The sequence below is a fragment of the Pseudorasbora parva genome, chromosome 14 (genome assembly GCF_024679245.1).
Source record: "Pseudorasbora parva isolate DD20220531a chromosome 14, ASM2467924v1, whole genome shotgun sequence".
In the NCBI taxonomy this organism is placed as follows: Eukaryota; Metazoa; Chordata; class Actinopteri; order Cypriniformes; family Gobionidae; genus Pseudorasbora; species Pseudorasbora parva.
Genome location: NC_090185.1, coordinates 42,857,508 through 42,882,547, shown reverse-complemented (window position 1 = coordinate 42,882,547; position 25,040 = coordinate 42,857,508). Strand labels below are relative to the sequence as shown.

Below are 25,040 nucleotides of genomic sequence, written 5' to 3'. Positions count from 1 at the left end.
CTGAGAGAAAAGCTATTTTCTTATTCTCAACCACCGTTTTTATACAAGTTATTCTGCCAGCAATATCACTAATTTTGTCTAGAATGGAGATGTTAAAATTTCTTCTAACAATTATTAATACACCTTTAGTTTTATTTTCAGCTGCAGTAAAAGAGACCACCTCATAATATTTATTGTTGCATCTATGAACATCCTCCTTCCGCAAATGAGATTCCTGGATTAAAGCAATGTCCACCTTTCTTCGACGCAGTAAATCTAAAAAACTTGTACGTTTATGGGGGCCATTTAAACCATTTACATTACAACTTAGTATATTTAACTCAGTCATAAGTATCCAGCAAAAAAGTGAGTTGTACAAATGAGACAAAGTAAAACCACTGCAAGTGAATTATCTCGAGTCTACCTTTAACCCATCCCACATCCCCCGAAAAACTCTTTAACTTAAAGAAAACCCACCCTATAGAACTGTTACAGACTGGAGTAAGAACAAACCCCAGTCTGTCGACCTCCCCTGTCATTATCAGTGACAGCAACATGACAGCCTGTACAACATTAGTACACCGCTGTTAGCCCTAGTGTAAGAGGACAGAATAACTTTGAATTCGAATTTGAAACAGTAATGAAGTGGGGTAAAAGCAAATAAGAAGAAGAAGAAAAAAAAGAAAAGAAAAATTGGAAGAGAAAAAAAGAAAAAAGAAGATTTATACTCTCTGTAAAGAGAAAGTAGACGTAATTACGTCATATGTATTGAAACCTGTATTTTAGTGATATCTTGTCTCCTAGCTTCCAAGAGAGAGAGGGAAAAGAGATCGCCAGCAGACGACCATCACATGCCAAGTTAGTTTTGGAGTGTTAAGTCAGGAGTCAAGTCACTCAGTATCAATAATCCCTTCTTGTGCAACGTCCATCCTCGGAGAATGAGATCCGGTAATCGAGTTAAGGAATCGGCGCGCTTCATCCGGAGAGTATAGTAGTTTAGTCTCGCCGTGTTTCATGACAACCTTCAGCGTAGCTGGATACTGAAGAAAGGTCTGCAGGCCTGCCTCTTTCAGTTCCTTCCGTATTATAGAGAAAGAGCTCCGCTTCTTTGCCGTCGCGGGAGAAAAGTCGGGGAAGAAATTCAGCATTGCACCGTCGTTTGATTTTACAGGACCATGGCGTCTTGCTTCGTTCAGAATCAGATTCCTGTCGTTATAGCGTAACAGCTTGAAGATAAATACTCGCGGTTTGGCGTGATCAGTTGAAGCTCTGGAATAAATTCGATGCGCACGTTCGATTTCGATATCTTTGCCCGCTAGTGATGGAATCCAGGTCGGCAGTGACCGCTTCAGAAAGCCAATTGGGTCATCTTTCTCTGCCCCTTCAGGTAGCCCTAGCAGCCGGAGATTACTGCGTCTGCTGCGGTCTTGTAAATCAGTCACTTGTTGCTCGAGGGCATCCAGACGCCTAGTGTGATCGTTGACCACTCTTTTCTGCTCTCTTTGTTCACCGGTTAAAAAGTCAATTTTAGAGCACATATTCTGGATTGTTGTCATGTGGGACGCGAATTCGGTGCGCATTGCTGCTAGTTCCATTTTCAAAATGTCTTCAAATCGCTTTATAGTGATCGCCATGTTGTCTTCCATGTCCGCTCGGCCTGCCGCGGCTGCTGATTTATTTTTCTTTTTTATTGGAGATGATGATGGTGAAAGATAAGCGAGTTTCCGACTGTGAGACATCTACGAACCAAAGAAAAACGAAAAAAAACTACCCCAAATTTAAGAAAGACAGTTAAACAGAAGAAAATAAGGGCTACATATGCGGAGCTTGGCTAATGTGCGTCTGGGCCCATGAAAGCGTCACGTGATCCGTACAATTACATTTCTGAATGGACTGACAAATTCAGATCCGGGAGGGCCACAGTTCAGCATAATAAAGCTCCAACCCTACTCAAACATAAATCAGGGCAAAGACAGAGAAAGCTTCGGTGCCACATCATTTTTGACATATGCCAAAATGATGTACCGCAATTTGAATGGCTCAGTCAAAGTTTCTTCAGAATGGTTAAGGACCTGTGACAACAACACAACTTATCAGTTCTTTATTGGCCAAACTCTTACTACTTCAGTCCTTTTTTTTAATTTTATTTTTTTAACAAATTTTAAACCTCTTTTCTTGTATTCTTACTGTTAATTCAAATGCAGTGCGATTTACTTATTATTGCATTCCAAGTTGCAATAAAAACGTCTGCAAAATGCCATGACAACAATGTTGAAAAACTGAGTCAAAATTATGCTTGCTGATCATTGATTATGAATCAATGATCTTGTGTACACTTATGTATTTTCAAAATGTTATTTTTACTTGAGTACATCAAATTACATTTCATTTAAAAGTGATTTTTTAAAAGTGATTGATTGATTAAATGTTTACTGTGTTTAACTGTATTTTTTTGTAAACGTTACCTTTTTTATTGTGGATACTTCTACTAGTCAATTAACTATTTATCACGACTTTAATGACTTTACAGCTTGACCCATCTATAAAGGAACTGTTAAAAGGAGATGAGAAGAACCCAAATGAAGCAAGTGAGCAAGAAGATGGATCTGACCGGGATGCAAGACCAGTTCAAAAACAGCCTGGGTCTGCTCAAACTGATAGGTGCCATGAAAAGAGCGTTTTTACAACAACAAAAACAACTAAAGAAACAACAGAAACAGAGGCAATCTGAAGACATAGAAATTCAAAAACTTACAGTGTTAAAAGATATGTCAGCGGCATTCATTCAAACTGCCAATGTGAAGCAGTTTAGTGCTGCAAATTCAGAAGCCACGTTTGGGCAGCAGGTGGCAGTAGAAATTAGTAACATTAATGATCACACTTTGCGAATTTGCATAAAAAGGAAAATCATGAATACAATTTATGAAGCACAAGAATCCGAGCAGCTTGGTGTAACCCCAAATGATTCACCAAACCCACCTTTTCTTGCACATCAGCCACCCTCACCATATCTACCAACATTTCAGCTCCCACCTCAATTTTCATCTCACTCTCTTCCCCCACAACAAGTAAATAATTACAAGACACAACTTGACCATCCTCAAACACATGGCTTTCCCAAGATGGTCCATGATTTTGAGGACTAACATCTAAACTAAATTTATGGTATGAATTCTGCTTCTGTTATGAATATGCTTTGAATGTACTAAATGGTGCACACATTGTTTTATGAGGTCACATTTGTTAACATCAGATGTGCCCAACTAGGGCTGCCCCTGGTTTACATTTCCTTACTTCAGTTACATTTGCTTTGTATGAATTTTCGTAATACATTTGTAAGTTTACTTTACTCAGGGAAGTCTGTAGTACAGGATAATATACTTCATTGGGGTGACAAAATATATTTATTTCTCTCTGTTCATCAAATAAAATTAATCAAATAAAATGAACAGGTGAATCTGTAGTCCTGGTGTAATTACTCAATCACTGTACAAAATGAATGCCTCACGGTACAATTAAAAACAAGTGTTATTACAACAGATTCTATTACAGTTTACTAGACTGATGCAAACTCAAACAAATGTGTCTCGCCAAGGAACAAGGCCTGCAGGAGAAATAAAGCAGTCTTTAAGTGTATCTCTCTGCTGTCTTGCTTCAAGGCTGAAGTTTTTAGCTCTTCCTCCTTGCCATGACTGCAGTGCTAGTTCCTCTGTCCTCCATCCTCCTTTCATAAGTCTGTGGTCTTCATCTTCTCTGTCAGCCAGTCCCGGGGGGGGTGTATGCCTCAGAGTGTCCTTCGCTGAGGAAGTTATGGAGGCAGACGGCTGCCAATGTGATTTTTCCTACATTGTTTGGATGAAGAGGGATAGTGGTGCGAAATAGCCTCCACCTATTGGCCAGAATGCCAAAGGCATTTTCAACAACACGACGCGCACGTGATAGTCTGTAATTAAAGATCCTCTCCTGACGCTCCGTGTGCCTGTGAGAGTATGGTTTCATTAGGTCTGCACGTAAAGGATACGCATCATCTCCTATAAACATGAAAGGTACAAAGACTTCTGAGTTTGGCAGTGGCTGTGGAGGTGGGATGTGGAGGAGTCCCTGGTCAAGTGCTTGTCTGAAGTCAGAGTGGGCAAAAAGTCCTGCATCTGCTATCCTGCCCTGAGCACCAACACTCACATACAGAAACTTGTAGCTGGCGTCCACCACTGCCATCATCAAAACTGAGAATCTGCCTTTATAATTATGAAATGTACTCCCACTGTTTGCTGGTGGCTGAATAAATATATGTTTCCCATCCAGGGCACCCAAACAGTTCGGAAACTGCCATTTTTGCTGGAATGAAGCGGCAATTGTTTGCCATTCCTTCTCAGTTTTTGGTGTCTAAAAGTTTAAAAAAGAAGAAGAAATAAAATAAGTACATGCTGTATTTTTGTAATTACTTACTGGCTCCCTAACACCCAAATTTAATTGGGAAACAACCACTTAAGCATAAATGGACATTAATCTGTAACTGTTATGTAAAGCAGGGCTCGACATTAAGCCTTGTCATGTGCTTGTCCTTCGGTCATTGGTCATTCACTTGTCCAAGTAAAAAAATAAAAAACAAATTAAAAGTAGCCTAAACTAATATTAATAGACTGTAGAAGAATGAAACCCACATTAATTGGAAATGTCAAATCATCTTAATATTGCCAATATTTAATGCTTTTGTGTTGACAATATTGTCCACATGATCACCCAGTACAGGGGGGTTATCACAGGGCCCCTATATACCTGTGACCGTCAGCTGGGAAACAGCTGTTTGTTGATCGTACTGCTATTGTTAGTAGGCTACATATTATCTTTAGCCAAAAATAGAGCAAAAACAGACAATATTGTGTCTAAAATGTAATCGCTCAATATTGACTACTTTTTGTAGGGATATATTTCCAGCCCTTTAAAAAAAAATGTCATAGCTGTGAATAATGCTCCTTAAATATGAAGCTATCATTATCATTCTGTCTTTCTGTCATGATCATTTTTTTATCCGTTTTGTTTTATATTAAGTGTAGATTTACTTACTAAATGTAATTTTAAGCATGTCATTTAAGTTTTACATCAAAACATTTGTTTTACTCCCTTACCTTTAGGTACTCTTCTTTCAGTTCTTGGTGCAATGCTTCTGTCGTTTCTGTAACAGTCCTAGAGATTGTGCAAGCCCCCATTCTGTACTGAAAGCTTAATGATTTGTAGCTTTCACCTTCGGGAATACAAATTATGACAAGACATTTTAAAAATATGAAGCACACACTCACACACATTCTTTATTTTATATTTATGAAATGTAATCATAATCATCATCATTGCTATTTTTAAGTAAAGCACCAGATATCATATGAACGAACAAACCTGTTGCTAAAAAGCGAAGGGTTAATGACAACCTTTCTCTGGCAGTGATGGCCCGTCTCATTTTCGTATTCTGTTTTGCGATTAGAGGTTCAACCGTACCAAGAAGGATGTTAAATTCCTCATGGTCCATTCTTAGCATTTTTCTGAATCCGAAGCTGTCCTCTTTCTACATGTGTTGCAATAAAATGAAATACAATAACAATAAACGAACAGAACACGCTTACAAATTAGACTCAATATTTTGACTCATCCGCACAGAAAAACACTTACCTCTAACTCCCGCTGTAATCTGTAGAGACCATACTGGCCACATCTACCCACCCAAGACTTCATCCAAGTGCGTTTGGCTCTTTTTTTCACTTTTTTCTCAGTGCACAGAGTCGCTACAAAAATTACCGCGCTCATCTCCTGCACATCCATAGCTGTGTCTCATTTCGTTAAATTTCGAAGCCTGCGTCCTCCGGAGGACACGTCCTGTGTGGGATGCAGTATACGGAGTGTCCTTAATCAGAATTAAACGAGACGTCCTTCTTAGGACACACAGGCAGGAAGTATCACGTTGCTATCCCAACCTGTTGAGAAGTGAAAGGTTAGTGGATGATAACATGATTGATAATGTGATCTCTGTAGGATGTTCACACTGGCCGTTATTATAGGAATAAGAGGAGGGAATGGTCAGAAACCAGCACAGGAACTGCTGGCCAAGGGAATTTTAAGTAAAAAACAGTGTTGGGCAGTAGCGTCGCTACAAGTAGTGACGCTACTAGCTTAACTACATTTTTCAGTAGCGTGGTGGTACCCTTACAAAAAATTACTGCAGTTTTTTTAAAGTAATACTGCAGTTTTTGTTACATGTAGAAAAATGCAGTTTTTTGGACACGAAAAAACTGCAATATTGCAGTATACTGCAGTATTACTGCAATACATATGAAGTATTACTACAATACTGCAGTATACTGCAATACATATGTAGTATTACTACAATACTACTGCAGTATTACTGCAATACATATGAAGTGTTACTACAATACTGCAGTATTACTGCAAAACATATGAAGTATTACTACAATAATACTGCAGTATTACTGCAATACATATGAAGTGTTACTACAATAATACTGCAGTATTACTGCAATACATATGAAGTGTTACTACAATACTGCAGTATTACTGCAATACATATGAAGTGTTACTACAATAATACTGCAGTATTACTGCAATACATATGAAGTGTTACTACAATAATACTGCAGTATTACTGCAATACATATGAAGTATTACTACAATAATACTGCAGTATTACTGCAATACATATGAAGTGTTACTACAATAATACTGCAGTATTACTGCAATACATATGAAGTGTTACTACAATACTGCAGTATTACTGCAATACATATGAAGTATTACTACAATAATACTGCAGTATTACTGCAATACATATGAAGTATTACTACAATACTGCAGTATACTGCAATACATATGTAGTATTACTACAATACTACTGCAGTATTACTGCAATACATATGAAGTGTTACTACAATACTGCAGTATTACTGCAAAACATATGAAGTATTACTACAATAATACTGCAGTATTACTGCAATACATATGAAGTGTTACTACAATAATACTGCAGTATTACTGCAATACATATGAAGTATTATTACAATAATACTGCAGTATTACTGCAATACATATGAAGTGTTACTACAATAATACTGCAGTATTACTGCAATACATATGAAGTATTACTACAATAATACTGCAGTATTACTGCAATACATATGAAGTATTACTACAATAATACTGCAGTATTACTGCAATACATATGAAGTATTACTACAATACTGCAGTATACTGCAATACATATGTAGTATTACTACAATACTACTGCAGTATTACTGCAATACATATGAAGTGTTACTACAATAATACTGCAGTATTACTGCAAAACATATGAAGTATTACTACAATAATACTGCAGTATTACTGCAATACATATGAAGTGTTACTACAATAATACTGCAGTATTACTGCAATACATATGAAGTATTATTACAATAATACTGCAGTATTACTGCAATACATATGAAGTGTTACTACAATAATACTGCAGTATTACTGCAATACATATGAAGTATTACTACAATACTGCAGTATTACTGCAATACATATGAAGTGTTACTACAATAATACTGCAGTATTACTGCAAAACATATGAAGTATTACTACAATACTGCAGTATTACTGCAATACATATGAAGTATTACTACAATAATACTGCAGTATTACTGCAATACATATGAAGTATTATTACAATAATACCGCAGTATTACTGCAATACATATGAAGTATTACTACAATAATACTGCAGTATTACTGCAATACATATGAAGTATTACTACAATAATACTGCAGTATTACTGCAATACATATGAAGTGTTACTACAATAATACTGCAGTATTACTGCAAAACATATGAAGTATTACTACAATACTGCAGTATTACTGCAATACATATGAAGTATTACTACAATAATACTGCAGTATTACTGCAATACATATGAAGTATTACTACAATACTGCAGTATTACTGCAATACATATGAAGTATTACTACAATAATACTGCAGTATTACTGCAATACATATGAAGTATTACTACAATACTGCAGTATTACTACAATACTGCAGTATTACTGCAATACATATGAAGTATTACTACAATAATACTGCAGTATTACTGCAATACATATGAAGTATTACTACAATAATACTGCAGTATTACTGCAATACAAATGAAGTATTACTACAATACTGCAGTATTACTACAATACATATGAAGTGTTACTACAATAATACTGCAGTATTACTGCAATACATATGAAGTATTACTACAATAATACTGCAGTATTACTGCAAAACATATGAAGTATTACTACAATAATACTGCAGTATTACTGCAATACATATGAAGTGTTACTACAATAATACTGCAGTATTACTGCAATACATATGAAGTATTACTACAATAATACTGCAGTATTACTGCAATACATATGAAGTATTACTACAATAATACTGCAGTATTACTGCAATACATATGAAGTATTACTACAATAATACTGCAGTATTACTGCAATACATATGAAGTGTTACTACAATAATACTGCGGTATTACTGCAATACATATGAAGTGTTACTACAATAATACTGCAGTATTACTGCAATACATATGAAGTGTTACTACAATAATACTGCAGTATTACTGCAAAACATATGAAGTATTACTACAATAATACTGCAGTATTACTGCAAAACATATGAAGTATTACTGCAATACATATGAAGTATTACTACAATAATACTGCAGTATTACTGCAATACATATGAAGTGTTACTACAATAATACTGCAGTATTACTGCAATACATATGAAGTATTACTACAATAATACTGCAGTATTACTGCAATACATATGGAGTATTACTGCAATACATATGAAGTATTACTACAATAATACTGCAGTATTACTGCAATACATATGAAGTATTACTACAATACTGCAGTATTACTGCAATACATATGAAGTATTACTACAATAATACTGCAGTATTACTGCAATACATATGAAGTATTACTACAATAATACTGCAGTATTACTGCAATACATATGAAGTATTACTACAATAATACTGCAGTATTACTGCAATACATATGAAGTATTACTACAATACTGAAGTATTACTGCAATACATATGAAGTATTACTACAATACTGCAGTATTACTGCAATACATATGAAGTGTTACTACAATAATACTGCAGTATTACTGCAATACATATGAAGTATTACTACAATACTGCAGTATTACTGCAATACATATGAAGTATTACTACAATAATACTGCAGTATTACTGCAATACATATGAAGTATTACTACAATAATACTGCAGTATTACTGCAATACATATGAAGTGTTACTACAATAATACTGCGGTATTACTGCAATACATATGAAGTGTTACTACAATAATACTGCAGTATTACTGCAATACATATGAAGTGTTACTACAATAATACTGCAGTATTACTGCAAAACATATGAAGTATTACTACAATAATACTGCAGTATTACTGCAAAACATATGAAGTATTACTGCAATACATATGAAGTATTACTACAATAATACTGCAGTATTACTGCAATACATATGAAGTATTACTACAATACTGCAGTATTACTGCAATACATATGAAGTATTACTACAATAATACTGCAGTATTACTGCAATACATATGAAGTATTACTACAATAATACTGCAGTATTACTACAATAATACTGCAGTATTACTGCAATACATATGAAGTATTACTACAATACTGCAGTATTACTGCAATACATATGAAGTGTTACTACAGTAATACTGCAGTATTACTGCAATACATATGAAGTATTACTACAATAATACTGCAGTATTACTGCAATACATATGAAGTATTACTACAATAATACTGCAGTATTACTGCAATACATATGAAGTGTTACTACAATAATACTGCAGTATTACTGCAATACATATGAAGTGTTACTACAATAATACTGCAGTATTACTGCAAAACATATGAAGTATTACTACAATAATACTGCAGTATTACTGCAATACATATGAAGTGTTACTACAATAATACTGCAGTATTACTGCAATACATATGAAGTATTACTACAATAATACTGCAGTATTACTGCAATACATATGAAGTATTACTACAATAATACTGCAGTATTACTGCAAAACATATGAAGTATTACTACAATAATACTGCAGTATTACTGCAATACATATGAAGTATTACTACAATAATACTGCAGTATTACTGCAATACATATGAAGTATTACTGCAATACATATGAAGTATTACTACAATAATACTGCAGTATTACTGCAATACATATGAAGTATTACTACAATAATACTGCAGTATTACTGCAATACATATGAAGTATTACTACAATAATACTGCAGTATTACTGCAATACATATGAAGTGTTACTACAATAATACTGCAGTATTACTGCAAAACATATGAAGTATTACTACAATAATACTGCAGTATTACTGCAATACATATGAAGTATTACTACAATAATACTGCAGTATTACTGCAATACATATGAAGTGTTACTACAATAATACTGCAGTATTACTGCAATACATATGAAGTGTTACTACAATAATACTGCAGTATTACTGCAAAACATATGAAGTATTACTACAATAATACTGCAGTATTACTGCAATACATATGAAGTGTTACTACAATAATACTGCAGTATTACTGCAATACATATGAAGTATTACTACAATAATACTGCAGTATTACTGCAATACATATGAAGTATTACTACAATAATACTGCAGTATTACTGCAAAACATATGAAGTATTACTACAATAATACTGCAGTATTACTGCAATACATATGAAGTATTACTACAATAATACTGCAGTATTACTGCAATACATATGAAGTATTACTGCAATACATATGAAGTATTACTACAATAATACTGCAGTATTACTGCAATACATATGAAGTATTACTACAATAATACTGCAGTATTACTGCAATACATATGAAGTATTACTACAATAATACTGCAGTATTACTGCAATACATATGAAGTATTACTACAATAATACTGCGGTATTACTGCAATACATATGAAGTATTACTACAATAATACTGCGGTATTACTGCAATACATATGAAGTGTTACTACAATAATACTGCAGTATTACTGCAATACATATGAAGTGTTACTACAATAATACTGCAGTATTACTGCAATACATATGAAGTATTACTACAATAATACTGCAGTATTACTGCAATACATATGAAGTATTACTGCAATACATATGAAGTATTACTACAATAATACTGCAGTATTACTGCAATACATATGAAGTATTACTACAATAATACTGCAGTATTACTGCAATACATATGAAGTATTACTACAATACTGCAGTATTACTGCAATACATATGAAGTATTACTACAATAATACTGCAGTATTACTGCAATACATATGAAGTATTACTACAATAATACTGCAGTATTACTGCAATACATATGAAGTATTACTACAATACTGCAGTATTACTGCAATACATATGAAGTGTTACTACAATAATACTGCAGTATTACTGCAATACATATGAAGTATTACTACAATAATACTGCAGTATTACTGCAATACATATGAAGTATTACTACAATAATACTGCAGTATTACTGCAATACATATGAAGTTTTACTACAATACTGAAGTATTACTGCAATACATATGAAGTGTTACTACAATAATACTGCAGTACTACTGCAATACATATGAAGTATTACTACAATACTGCAGTATTACTGCAATACATATGAAGTATTACTACAATAATACTGCAGTATTACTGCAATACATATGAAGTATTACTACAATAATACTGCAGTATTACTGCAATACATATGAAGTATTACTACAATAATACTGCAGTATTACTGCAATACATATGAAGTATTACTACAATAATACTGCAGTATTACTGCAATACATATGAAGTATTACTACAATAATACTGCAGTATTACTGCAATACATATGAAGTTTTACTACAATACTGAAGTATTACTGCAATACATATGAAGTATTACTACAATACTGCAGCATTACTGCAATACATATGAAGTGTTACTACAATAATACTGCAGTATTACTGCAATACATATGAAGTATTACTACAATACTGCAGTATTACTGCAATACATATGAAGTATTACTACAATAATACTGCAGTATTACTGCAATACATATGAAGTGTTACTACAATAATACTGCGGTATTACTGCAATACATATGAAGTGTTACTACAATAATACTGCAGTATTACTGCAATACATATGAAGTATTACTACAATAATACTGCGGTATTACTGCAATACATATGAAGTGTTACTACAATAATACTGCAGTATTACTGCAATACATATGAAGTGTTACTACAATAATACTGCAGTATTACTGCAAAACATATGAAGTATTACTACAATAATACTGCAGTATTACTGCAAAACATATGAAGTATTACTACAATAATACTGCAGTATTACTGCAATACATATGAAGTATTACTACAATAATACTGCAGTATTACTGCAATACATATGAAGTATTACTGCAATACATATGAAGTATTACTACAATAATACTGCAGTATTACTGCAATACATATGAAGTATTACTACAATAATACTGCAGTATTACTGCAATACATATGAAGTATTACTACAATACTGCAGTATTACTGCAATACATATGAAGTATTACTACAATAATACTGCAGTATTACTGCAATACATATGAAGTATTACTACAATACTGCAGTATTACTGCAATACATATGAAGTATTACTACAATAATACTGCAGTATTACTGCAATACATATGAAGTATTACTACAATAATACTGCAGTATTACTGCAATACATATGAAGTATTACTACAATACTGCAGTATTACTGCAATACATATGAAGTTTTACTACAATAATACTGCAGTATTACTGCAATACATATGAAGTATTACTACAATAATACTGCAGTATTACTGCAATACATATGAAGTGTTACTACAATAATACTGCAGTATTACTGCAATACATATGAAGTATTACTACAATACTGCAGTATTACTGCAATACATATGAAGTATTACTACAATAATACTGCAGTATTACTGCAATACATATGAAGTATTACTACAATAATACTGCAGTATTACTGCAATACATATGAAGTTTTACTACAATAATACTGCAGTATTACTGCAATACATATGAAGTATTACTAAAATAATACTGCAGTATTACTGCAATACATATGAAGTATTACTACAATAATACTGCAGTATTACTGCAATGCATATGAAGTATTACTACAATAATACTGCAGTATTACTGCAATACATATGAAGTATTACTACAATAATACTGCAGTATTACTGCAATACATATGAAGTATTACTACAATAATACTGCAGTATTACTGCAAAACATATGAAGTATTACTACAATAATACTGCAGTATTACTGCAATACATATGAAGTTTTACTACAATACTGAAGTATTACTGCAATACATATGAAGTGTTACTACAATAATACTGCAGTATTACTGCAATACATATGAAGTATTACTACAATACTGCAGTATTACTGCAATACATATGAAGTATTACTACAATAATACTGCAGTATTACTGCAATACATATGAAGTATTACTACAATAATACTGCAGTATTACTGCAATACATATGAAGTATTACTACAATAATACTGCAGTATTACTGCAATACATATGAAGTATTACTACAATAATACTGCAGTATTACTGCAATACATATGAAGTATTACTACAATAATACTGCAGTATTACTGCAATACATATGAAGTATTACTACAATAATACTGCAGTATTACTGCAAAACATATGAAGTATTACTACAATACTGCAGTATTACTGCAAAACATGAAGTTTTACTACAATACTGAAGTATTACTGCAATACATATGAAGTATTACTACAATAATACTGCAATATAACTGGTAGTAGCAATACATACTACAACTAAAGTAAAATTACAATACTACTGAAGTGCTGTGCAACATACAGTAAATACAGTACAAATACAAACGGAATATCCAGAATATTAAGTTTTATTTTTACAACAGCAAAGCAACAATAAATGTGATTAGACTTTTATTTGAACTTTAAATAAATAAGAGACTGGAAGTTATACTAAATGTAGTTAAAGTATTTGCAAATGACTCCTCTATTCCCCATTTCTTCCCACATTAATCAGGGATGTCGCGTTTTTTAAACAGCTTGTCCTCATTGTGGAACATGGTCCTTATGACTGCCGTTATATCAGATGTGGACACACTGAATTTCTTTTCGATGTAGTCTGAAGAGAAGAAAAAAAATCAGTTTCAGTTACAGTCTTCAACAAAGGCATATAGTATGCTTGCTATATATATGTCCACTTTGCCTTTTACATTTCAATTCTTCACATTTCAATACTAATAAAACAATAAAATAAACGCTTACATTTTTTAATAAGTACATTTTAAATTGTTGATTAAACTGTATAAGTATGTAAAACAGCTTTAGTATTGTTTTAACCATTTTCAGATGCTAAACACGTTATATTTTGAATATCAAAAAGATTAACCATATCGGGTGCATTTGATTTAAGTTTTAATACTTCTCCAGTGACTGTCGGACATTAAGCAGGACATTATCCCAGATAACTTAAGAACAACAAATTCAGTTATTTAAATAAAAAGTAAAGTTACAACACCAGAAATCATAATTTTCCTGTGATATAAATACTCTTTCAATGATTTCATCGTGCTTTCTGTTTTATATATACCAAATTAAATGTACATGTAGGATTTGTTCTGTATGTGATCTTAATGAGGCCACTTCCCCCATGATTTTTATGGTTAATGTAATAACCATTTGGGTAAAACTTTCTTTGAAGCCTGCATTTACAATGCATCATAAGGGTATTCTTAATGTATTATAATACATGCATAATGCCTTATAAACAACCTTATGATGTGTTGTATCATCTCATAAATAACCACAAATAAGCACAAATTATTACTGTTGTTATGGTTATTTATGAGATGATACAACACATTATAGGGTTGTTTATAAGGCATTATGCATGTATTATAATACATTAAGAATACCCTTATGGTGCATTATAAAAGCAGGCTTCATCTGGGGTTATAATGCAATGTACTCTTAAAAGTTATAACCACAAACATGTACATATTATTATGTATTGTGGCTATTGTTATGATTATTTATCAGATGATACAACATATAAGGTTGTTTATAATGCATAAGAATACTCTTAATAATGCATTATAAATACAGGCTTTAAATAAAGTTTTACCACTTTACTTTTAAGTATAATGCATAATAAAGGTATTCATAAAGTACATTATAATGTATTATATATTTTCATAAATAATTGTGAAATACCTAACCCTTTCATTCAAAATTTTAACCTTAAATTAAAATAAAATAATTGGATAAAAATATGAATTTGAATGTTTAAATATTTGTAAATATATTATTGGAATACAGTATATGTATACCATAGTAATCGTCCCCCCATCATTTAATACTTTTTGTAACTTATAACCCTTCATGAGGTGGAGGCAAAGAACCACCTGCTGAAAGTGCATTATAATCGTGTAATGCATTCCTGGCTGTTAAAACTAGGATAAAAAGTTACAATTTTAAAGTTTTCCTTAATGTTTGTGGTGCACAATTTGAGAAAGAGATATTGTATGCATGTGAATTACCTTTGCCTGTGCAGCATCTCTATAATGAAGCTGTCAGTTTAATTACTTTACAAAACAGTAATATTAAGACTTTGCTTAGAAATATGTGAGAGCACTGCAAGATCTCTGTGTGAGAGTGACTGTCGTGTGTGTGTGTGTGTGTGTGTGTGTGTGTGTGTGTGTGTTTGTCCTCATAATTCAAATGGCCTTAAAAACATACTAAATGATGTTTTTTTTGAGAAAGTAAAAATGCAGAATGTTTCCTGTGATGGGTAGGTTTAGGGGCAGTGTGTGTGTGTGTGTGTGTGTGTGTGTGTGTGTGTGTGTGTGTGTGTGTGTGTGTGCGTGTGATGGGTAGGTTTAGGGGCAGTGTAAGGGGATAGAAAATACGGTTTGTACAGTATAAAAACCATTACGCCTATGGAGAGTCCCTGTAAACCACATAGACCAACATGTGTGCGTGTGTGCGTGTGTGTGTGCAGGGCCGTTTCTAGCCTTTCTGGCACCCTAGGCGAGATTCATATGTTGCACCCCCCCCCCCCCCCCCCCCCTTTAAACTACAACTTATTAAGTAAATATGACTTTCTTATTTCATGGGCATATTGTACATGCATTAATCGAATAATGTAGCTTTGGTTTATTATCACTGAGATCACAGATGTTGGGGGTTTGGGGGGCATGCTCCCCCGAGAAAATGTTGATTTCTATGATCTACATATGTGTATTTTAAGATGTTCTGAAGGCCAAAAAATTAGATAACAATAGCTTGAAAACCATGTCACTCGGCGCCGCTGCGGATTGAAGAACACAGTGACACAAAGACTAAAAGACTGGACAAAGCCGTAGCCGAAGCCTTGGGCCAGTTTCATATGTTTTAAAGGTTAATCACATTTTTTTTTTTTTGGGGGGGGGGGGGGGGGGCTGATGCATAAATTAATAAAAAAGGGCCTAGTGAGGTTACTGGTTATGACAGTATTAGCCTACTTGATCAATTTACACTAAACAGCTATCTCTAATGTAAAAAAAATGTATTCAAATGAACTGCTATAATGTTCTGCACCTGAAATGAGCATGGCTTGTGGTCCGTCCAGTACTAAAACTCAGTGTAATGTTTTGCTCAGCGTTATGATAGAGCGACCAGATTAGTAGAGAACAAGTAACCAATAATGGCTAACATACCTGTATATTTCGCTTTCTTTTTTATATTTCCTCATTTTTCTTTTGACGATACTGAGCCCCTGATGGCTTTGACCTTTCCATGATGATGAAACTAAAGCACGCTTTAACGAGTAGAAATATAGTGTGGCCCCTTTAAGAGTTGCGCGCGCTCCCTGCAAACGAAGTCTTCATTTTGTGTATGTGCGCACTGAGTCTTGTGCTCCCATGTGTTGGGATTATTTTCTGTTTTCTGTTGCTAACAGTCAGTTATTTTGTTTTATTAAGTAATGCTGTGGACGGAAAGGGAGTTTGTGATGAGAGTTCAGCGGGGAATAAAGTGCGATCTGTTTGATGTTAATCGCCTCCGTGTTTGCATCCACTCCAGTTACATTAAGTGAGCTATCCGCATTTTTCACTCGGACACAAGCGTTACAACGCCACGGATGACGACGTTCCTGCCGCCCTCTACATGATCTCATTTCATTACAGCAGCGCCACTATCACCATGGCGACTTCACTCCAATAATCGCAACTAATCATAATGCCTTTGTTACGATCTCCCTTCGTAAACACCCCGGTCGGTCGTAACATACAGAGCGACACCTGATAAGTGTCGCCCGGAGTCCCGTCTCCTGCTCCCAGAATCACCACAATAATCACCAGTTGGGTCAGAGAGGCAGTTTGGTTTATTGCTCAATCAAACCACCTACAAGGTGGTATCAAGGTATCAGTGTATCAGGGTATCAGTGGGTAGGCCAAAATAACAAACAAAAGAAGGCATCTACCTATTTTTAAAGATCTTCCCTGGAACAGAGATAACAAAAGAAATACATAAATCTTACCTCCCTGCTAATGGGAAAAACAGGAGAAAATAGTATTTAAACAAAAGACGGCCTCCCACTGACAAAGGATCTGCATGGGTAAGGACAATTCACATTTACCGGCCTATACCGCTAACAACAGGTAATCCCCACTAGGATTTTACACTAGGGCGCAGTCCAGCAGCCTTACACACACGCCGCTGGTGCACAACAACTGGAAGCAGGAGAAGGGAACTCGTCGAGCAGTCTTCCCTCCAGGCTTTTATCCACCAAACGATTCCGGGCTCCACCCACATAAACAGCTGCACCTGTTTACAACAATCAGCACAGCAGGGAGAGCGACAGAGAAAGAGAGAGAGCATATCACGCAGCTTTTGCGCCACACACACACAGCAACGTTACCACACCACAAACAAACACTCAGTAACGATCAGCAACGTAACACTCTTCCCACCCCAAAAGATTAAAATTTTAATCTCCCAACATCTCACCAGTATTTTCAGCACTATGAGCTCTGGACAGCGCATCAGCGATTACGTTCTCGGTGCCGCGTTTATGTACAATCTCTAGATTGCATTCCTGAAGCGCAAGAGCCCACCGCATCAAGCGCTGATTTGTATTGTACATACGGTTGAGAAAAACCAAGGGGTTATGGTCTGTATACACTTTGATTGGAAAGGTAGAACCACCTAGGTAAACCTCGAAGTGCTTCAATGCCATCAACAAGGCTAGGGCCTCTTTTTCAATTGTGCTATATCTGCACTGCGTGCGACTGAATTTTTTTGAAAAATAACACACTGGCTTTTTCACGTCCCTTTCGGAAGCTTGTAAAAGGACCGCACCAGCACCAATAGCACTTGCGTCAACTTCGAGTTCAAATGGGCGTTCGAAATGAGGAGCAGACAGAATTGGAGCGTTACATAACAGATCTTTTGCTCCTGAAAAAGCCTGTTGACACTCGGCAGACCATATAAAACTTTGAGTTGGCCGGAGAAGATCGGTTAAGGGTGCAACAAGAGTAGCAAAATTGCGACAAAAACTTTGATAATAACCCGTCATCCCAAGAAAGCGGCGCAACTCTCGTTTATTCGTAGGTGCTGGAAACTCAGATATAGCAATCACCTTAGCATCTAGTGGGCAAACTTGACCTTGGCCAACACGTTTTCCGAGGTAGGTGACGTATGCTTTGGCGAACTCGCATTTCACCAGATTCACTGTTAAGGATGCCGTCGCTAGACAAGAAAACACCTCATGTAACGTCTCAACATGCTCTTTCCATGTGGAAGAATATACAACAATATCATCTAGATATGAGTCACACTTTTGTACACCACGGAGTACCAACTGCATTAACCGTTGGAAAGTGGACGGCGCATTCCGCATTCTGAACGCCATCACCGAGTACTGACAGAAGCTGTCCGGAGTGACGAATGCTGAAATTTCGGCAGAGCGTGCAGTAAGGGGCACCTGCCAGTAACCCTTAAGAAGGTCAAGTTTTGACACATACTTGGCAGGACCGACCCTATCAATAAGGTCATCTATTCTTGGTAGAGGAAAACAGTCAGGCTTAGTTACTGCATTAACTTTCCGAAAATCAGTACAAAAACGAAACGTCGAATTAGCTTTTGGCACAAGAAGGCACGGAGAGCTCCAAGCACTCTGGCTAGGTTCTGCCAACCCATTCCACCTCCGTTTTCATAATATCACGTTTACGAGGATTAACCCTGTAAGGGTGTTGTTTAATTGGGGCAGCATTTCCTACGTCGATGTCATGGAATAACACATTAGTGCGAGACGGGACATCTGAGAAAATATTAGGAAACATATCGATCAATGTTATAATATCTTCCCGGTGACCGTTTGACAGATGACTCAGAAAAGCATGTACATTTTTAAGAACAGTAGAATTCTGTAAAGTTTCCCCAACGGCAGGAATTCTCTCCCCAACCTCCTCCTCGACTTCATTTAACGAAACAGATGGAACCACCATAACAACAGGTTTAGCTGACGTTTCACCTTGATCTCTCGTATGATAAGGCTTTAACATGTTAATGTGGCAAAGCCGTGTTTTCTTTTTACGATCTGGCGTTCTCAGTATGTAATTTGTGTCGCTCACTTTTCTTTCTATAATGTAAGGACCAGTAAAGCGGCTTTGAAGAGACGAACCAGGCACTGTTAACAAAGCCAGTACTGACTGTCCTGGCTCGAACGAGCGAGCAACACTCTTACGATCATAACACTTTTTCATCACCGCTTGCGAGCTTTCAAGATTCAGCTTCGCAAGTTCACAAACGCGTTTCAATCGCTTACGGAGTGTTTCAACATACTCGGGCACTGGCACATCTGTGATTTCGCTCGCTAGCAATTGTTCACTCAAGAGCTTAAGGGGACCACGAACGGAATGTCTAAAAACTAGCTGAGCTGGACTGAAGCCTAGAGAACCTTGCACGGTCTCTCGTACAGCGAAAAGTAGTAAAGGCAAACTATCAGCCCAGTCTTTCCCCTCTTCTGAGCAATGAATACGCAGCAATGTCTTGAGTGTTTGGTGAAAGCGTTCCAAAGCACCCTGGGTTTGGGGTCGATACGCGTTGGACAACTGATGTGACACCGAAATCCTAGACAGTACCTGCTTAAACAACTTGGACGTAAAATTAGTTCCACGGTCTGTTTGAACTATCCGCGGCAGACCAAAGAGAGAGCAGAATTTAATGAGCTCTTTGACAACAGTCTTTGCTTTCAAATTACGCAGGGGAATAGCCTCAGGAAATCGAGTGGCTGCACACATCACCGTGAGAATATACTGGTGTCCGCTTTTAGATCTCGGAAGTGGCCCTACACAATCCAAAATTAAACGTTCGAAAGGCTCCCCCACCACGGGAATCGGATGTAAAGGCGCTGGTCGTATGACCTGATTGGGCTTTCCCGCGATCTGACACGCGTGACAAGATCGACAGTATTTCGCAACACTCGTTCTCAAACCGGGCCAATAGAAATACTTCATAACACGCTGAAAGGTTTTATTTACTCCAAAATGTCCTGCCATAACGTGATCATGGGCTAATTCAAGCACTACTGAATGATAGCACACAGGCAACACAATTTGATAAACAGGGTCTAACTCAGTCCCGTCAGACATCGGAAGCCATTTGCGCATTAAAACATCCCCGTCCCAATAATAACCTATTCTTACATGAGCGAGGTCATTTTTTGTTTTTACGGCTGCTTCAATACAGTGAGCCAAAGAGGGATCAGATTTCTGCGCAATACCGAGCTGCTTCCGACCAACGTTAACCCTTTTATTGCCTATATCAGAGCTTGTCTCTAACACATGGTCATCAACAGACAGAGCTAACTCCCTCGGGCTTGAACCTACTAGAAAAGAATCCGACAGATCAACTACGTCCTCAATTTTTTTTGCTTGAGAACGCGTAAGTGCACAAGCAGGAAACAAAGGCGGAGCGACAACCGATGGCTCGGAGTCCCGTGTAGGGGACTCTGAGACTAAAGGAAAAGGGAACACTTTACCTCCTGCCAAATCATTCCCAAGAATGAAATTTACACCATCTACAGGAAGTTCCGCACATACTCCGACATCCACCAAGCCTGAGACTAAATCGGACTCCAAGAATACGGAATGAACGGGAACTCTAATACATCCCAGTTCAATTCCCCGAACCAAAATATCAGCTCCTGTGTATGTTTCCGCTGACAATGGAAGCGCATTTTCGCAAATAAACGAGTGAGCGGCGCCGGTGTCCCTTAAAATGGACACTTTCTTTGGCGTACTATCCGAAGAAAGAGAAACTGAGCCACTCATCAGAAAAGGTTTAAACGTTTCCATTCCACCTGGCAACGCCTCTGCGTCTCCTGTCAGTGGCTCAAACGTCACATGTGCAACATCTTTCGCTCTAGTAGTCGCATTCTTCTGTTTCCATGCCTTGCAGTCAGCAATAAGATGACTAGGCTCAAGGCAATAGAAACATACGCGTTTAGATTCTGCACGCTTAAACGCATTTCCGCCAGACGCGCTCACACGAATATCCGTTTTCGAGGGGCGTACAGAATTCCGTTCAGCATACACTTTTACATTTTGATTCTGACGTGCCGTATTAAAAACTGTGCGGTGAGTTAATACATATTCATCAGCAAACACTGCTGCCTCCGACAAGGAAACGACTTTCTGCTCGTTCAAATGTAACACCAAGTTCTCAGGAAGACAACTTTTGAAGTCCTCCAGCAATATTAATTCCTGGAGGCGCTCAAACGTTGTTGCTTCTGACGCAATACACCACTTTTCCAACATAGCTTTCTTCTCATGTGCAAACTCTACAAAAGTTTGTTTAGACACCTTAGTATGATTCCTAAATTTCTGCCTGTACGCCTCTGGCACAAGTTCGTATGCTTTTAGGACTGCAGCTTTTACTAAATCATAATCCAGAGAGTCCTGAATGGGCAAGGCAGCGCAGACCTCCTGTGCCTTGCCAACGAAGCTACTCTGTAACATCACAGCCCACATATCCTTCGGCCAGCATAGTTTTCCTGCCACCCTCTCAAAGGCAGTAAAATAGGCATCTACTTCTGATTCACGGAATTGTGGAACAAGTTTCATGTATCGGGTAGGATCAAATTGACTTGGTCTATCAGCTCCATGCGACTCACTAACGGCAGACTGTGTTCGCTCCTCCCGTTTAGTTACCCGCAACAGTTCTAATTCGCGCAGATGGACCACACGGTTTTCGTACTCTTGTCGTTTAATCTGTAGTTCTAATTCTCTTAATTTCAATGTCACATCAGGATCAGGCTTGTGCGTGGGCGTAATAACTGACTCTTCTGTCAGAAGGGCAAGAGAAATTAATTCAGAATAGATTTCTGCTCTAATATCTGCTTTCACTGCGGTAGGCGGTACTGATATTTTAAAATATTTAGCTATTTGCAGCAATTCTTTCTTTTTGAAACGCTGCAATTGTTCAACCGTCGGAGACTCTACAAAAGCTTTAAGTTCACCCTCCATAATTCCCCCCCTCACCCAAGATTCTTTTTTATATCAAATTAGATGGGAGAAGAAATTAATTTACTCACCGGGGTCTTGATTCTTGTATCCGCGGCTACGGATTTTATTGACGAGCCCCCATTATGTTACGATCTCCCTTCGTAAACACCCCGGTCGGTCGTAACATACAGAGCGACACCTGATAAGTGTCGCCCGGAGTCCCGTCTCCTGCTCCCAGAATCACCACAATAATCACCAGTTGGGTCAGAGAGGCAGTTTGGTTTATTGCTCAATCAAACCACCTACAAGGTGGTATCAAGGTATCAGTGTATCAGGGTATCAGTGGGTAGGCCAAAATAACAAACAAAAGAAGGCATCTACCTATTTTTAAAGATCTTCCCTGGAACAGAGATAACAAAAGAAATACATAAATCTTACCTCCCTGCTAATGGGAAAAACAGGAGAAAATAGTATTTAAACAAAAGACGGCCTCCCACTGACAAAGGATCTGCATGGGTAAGGACAATTCACATTTACCGGCCTATACCGCTAACAACAGGTAATCCCCACTAGGATTTTACACTAGGGCGCAGTCCAGCAGCCTTACACACACGCCGCTGGTGCACAACAACTGGAAGCAGGAGAAGGGAACTCGTCGAGCAGTCTTCCCTCCAGGCTTTTATCCACCAAACGATTCCGGGCTCCACCCACATAAACAGCTGCACCTGTTTACAACAATCAGCACAGCAGGGAGAGCGACAGAGAAAGAGAGAGAGCATATCACGCAGCTTTTGCGCCACACACACACAGCAACGTTACCACACCACAAACAAACACTCAGTAACGATCAGCAACGTAACAGCCTTGAAATAGCAAAAGTACGAAATATTAATAATAAAATATATATGAAATAACTCAAAAAATCTTGTTGGGGCGGGGGCTCATTGGCGCCCCCCAGCTGTTGGCGCCCTAGGCGACCGCCTAGTTTGCCTATGCCTAGAAACGGCACTGTGTGTGTGTGTGTGTGTGTGTGTGTGTGTGTGTGTGTGTGTGTGTGTGTGTGTGTGTGTTACAAAAAGGCAACAAATTAATTTGGAATGGTGATTAAACTGACTGTAAATATCTGTGCATTCATTGTTTTAATGCACGTTTCAGTCAATCAGAATCCAGTATTCGAACAGAACATGGTATAATAATAAGCATTGTGGATTAATTGTTGTGGTATAACTAGATGTCTTTACCTTTCCACTCCCTCAGCTTTCTCTCTCTGCTTTTATCCTGAAGCGCCGCTCATATTAGGGCCTGACGCTCTCCTAGAAACAAACAAAAACACGTTGAATTCAGTGCAGTTCAGTTTAATTTCATTATTATGAATTATTTTCACTTATATTTTAATTTGAGCTTCATCGATAGCATAATTACATTGTATACAAACAAGGTTGTAACTGGCTGGAGTGAGATTTTAATGATGTAATCAGTCTCACTTCAGTCTATATTTAAAATCAGTATGCTAAGTTCTTTACAGCCCAAAGAATGGTCCGTGTATATGATGTAGATTATACAGTGAATGTTTCAGCTCTGAAAAACAACATTGTCTTGTCTTTCTGTCAGGCTTCAGTTCTGTGTTTTGATGAGCCCTGCGCGTCTCTGTGCAGGTGCAGTGTTTTACAAGCCAGACGCACCTGTGCGCGCGCTACAAATCAGTACGGGAGCTGCGTTTCCCCGTTTTCTCAACTGTGTTTGATAAGCCAAGATATAAGTAAAAGTCTTTTTACATTCTCTAAATTGAATAACTAAAGATTTGAGGACATTAGACATTTTACTCACCGCTAAACTGGATGACTCGACAAGGCCAACGCTGCAGCTCGCCTGACGAGTTTTTCTTCCAGAAAACATAGGCTTCTTCTCTTTTATCCTACTTGTGAACAGCTTGGGGTGTAGTTTTGTAATGTCTCTGTGTTTTAATTGTGATAGTTCACATATATGAATGGTGTTGTCAGTGAAGAAATAAACCAAGAAATAAACGTATATATCCATCCTGAAGTAAAACGACGGGCAGTAAAAGTAACAGCACGCGCGGCGTGACGCTCTAGACTCGTTGTCAGGGCAACGATCGCGTTGGCATGAAAAAAGATCTGACCAATTTATGCTGGTGAAATGACCCATAGGCGAAAAAAATACTAATATTTTTTAGAAGATGACTCTATTCCAAACAAAAAACAACCCAGAAGAAACCTGTACAAAATATTTCAGGAAAAATGATGAAGAAGAAACCCCCCCGGA

At 36.7% G+C, this 25,040-nt stretch overlaps 1 protein-coding gene and 1 long non-coding RNA gene across 2 annotated transcripts; both read right to left on the bottom strand.

The window, feature by feature from the left end:
* Positions 1-3,720: 3,720 nt before the first annotated feature.
* LOC137040752 (uncharacterized) lies at positions 3,721-5,790 on the bottom strand. Its single transcript, XM_067416527.1, has 4 exons — positions 5,641-5,790; positions 5,371-5,536; positions 5,106-5,221; positions 3,721-4,362 (listed from the first exon to the last, which is right to left on the bottom strand). The coding sequence occupies exons 1-4, from the start codon at positions 5,788-5,790 to the stop codon at positions 3,736-3,738; spliced, it is 1,059 nt and encodes a 352-aa protein (XP_067272628.1). The 3' UTR covers positions 3,721-3,735.
* Positions 5,791-14,082: 8,292 nt separating this feature from the next.
* LOC137040650 (uncharacterized) lies at positions 14,083-24,776 on the bottom strand. The gene is made up of 3 exons (XR_010897955.1): positions 24,585-24,776; positions 23,999-24,070; positions 14,083-14,392 (listed from the first exon to the last, which is right to left on the bottom strand). It is a non-coding gene; the product is annotated as an uncharacterized lncRNA (long non-coding RNA).
* Positions 24,777-25,040: the final 264 nt, after the last annotated feature.

Bases quoted from the DNA above. Each gene is read 5' to 3' on its own strand.
- LOC137040752 (XM_067416527.1), bottom strand. From the start codon at position 5,790: ATGGATGTGCAGGAGATGAGCGCGGTAATTTTTGTAGCGACTCTGTGC. The intron at 5,222-5,370 runs GTTTGTTCGTTC...GTATTCCCGAAG, and splicing joins CCTTCGCTTTTTAGCAACAG to GTGAAAGCTACAAATCATTA. The intron at 4,363-5,105 runs GTAAGGGAGTAA...TTAAACTTTTAG, and splicing joins TGAAAGAAGAGTACCTAAAG to ACACCAAAAACTGAGAAGGA.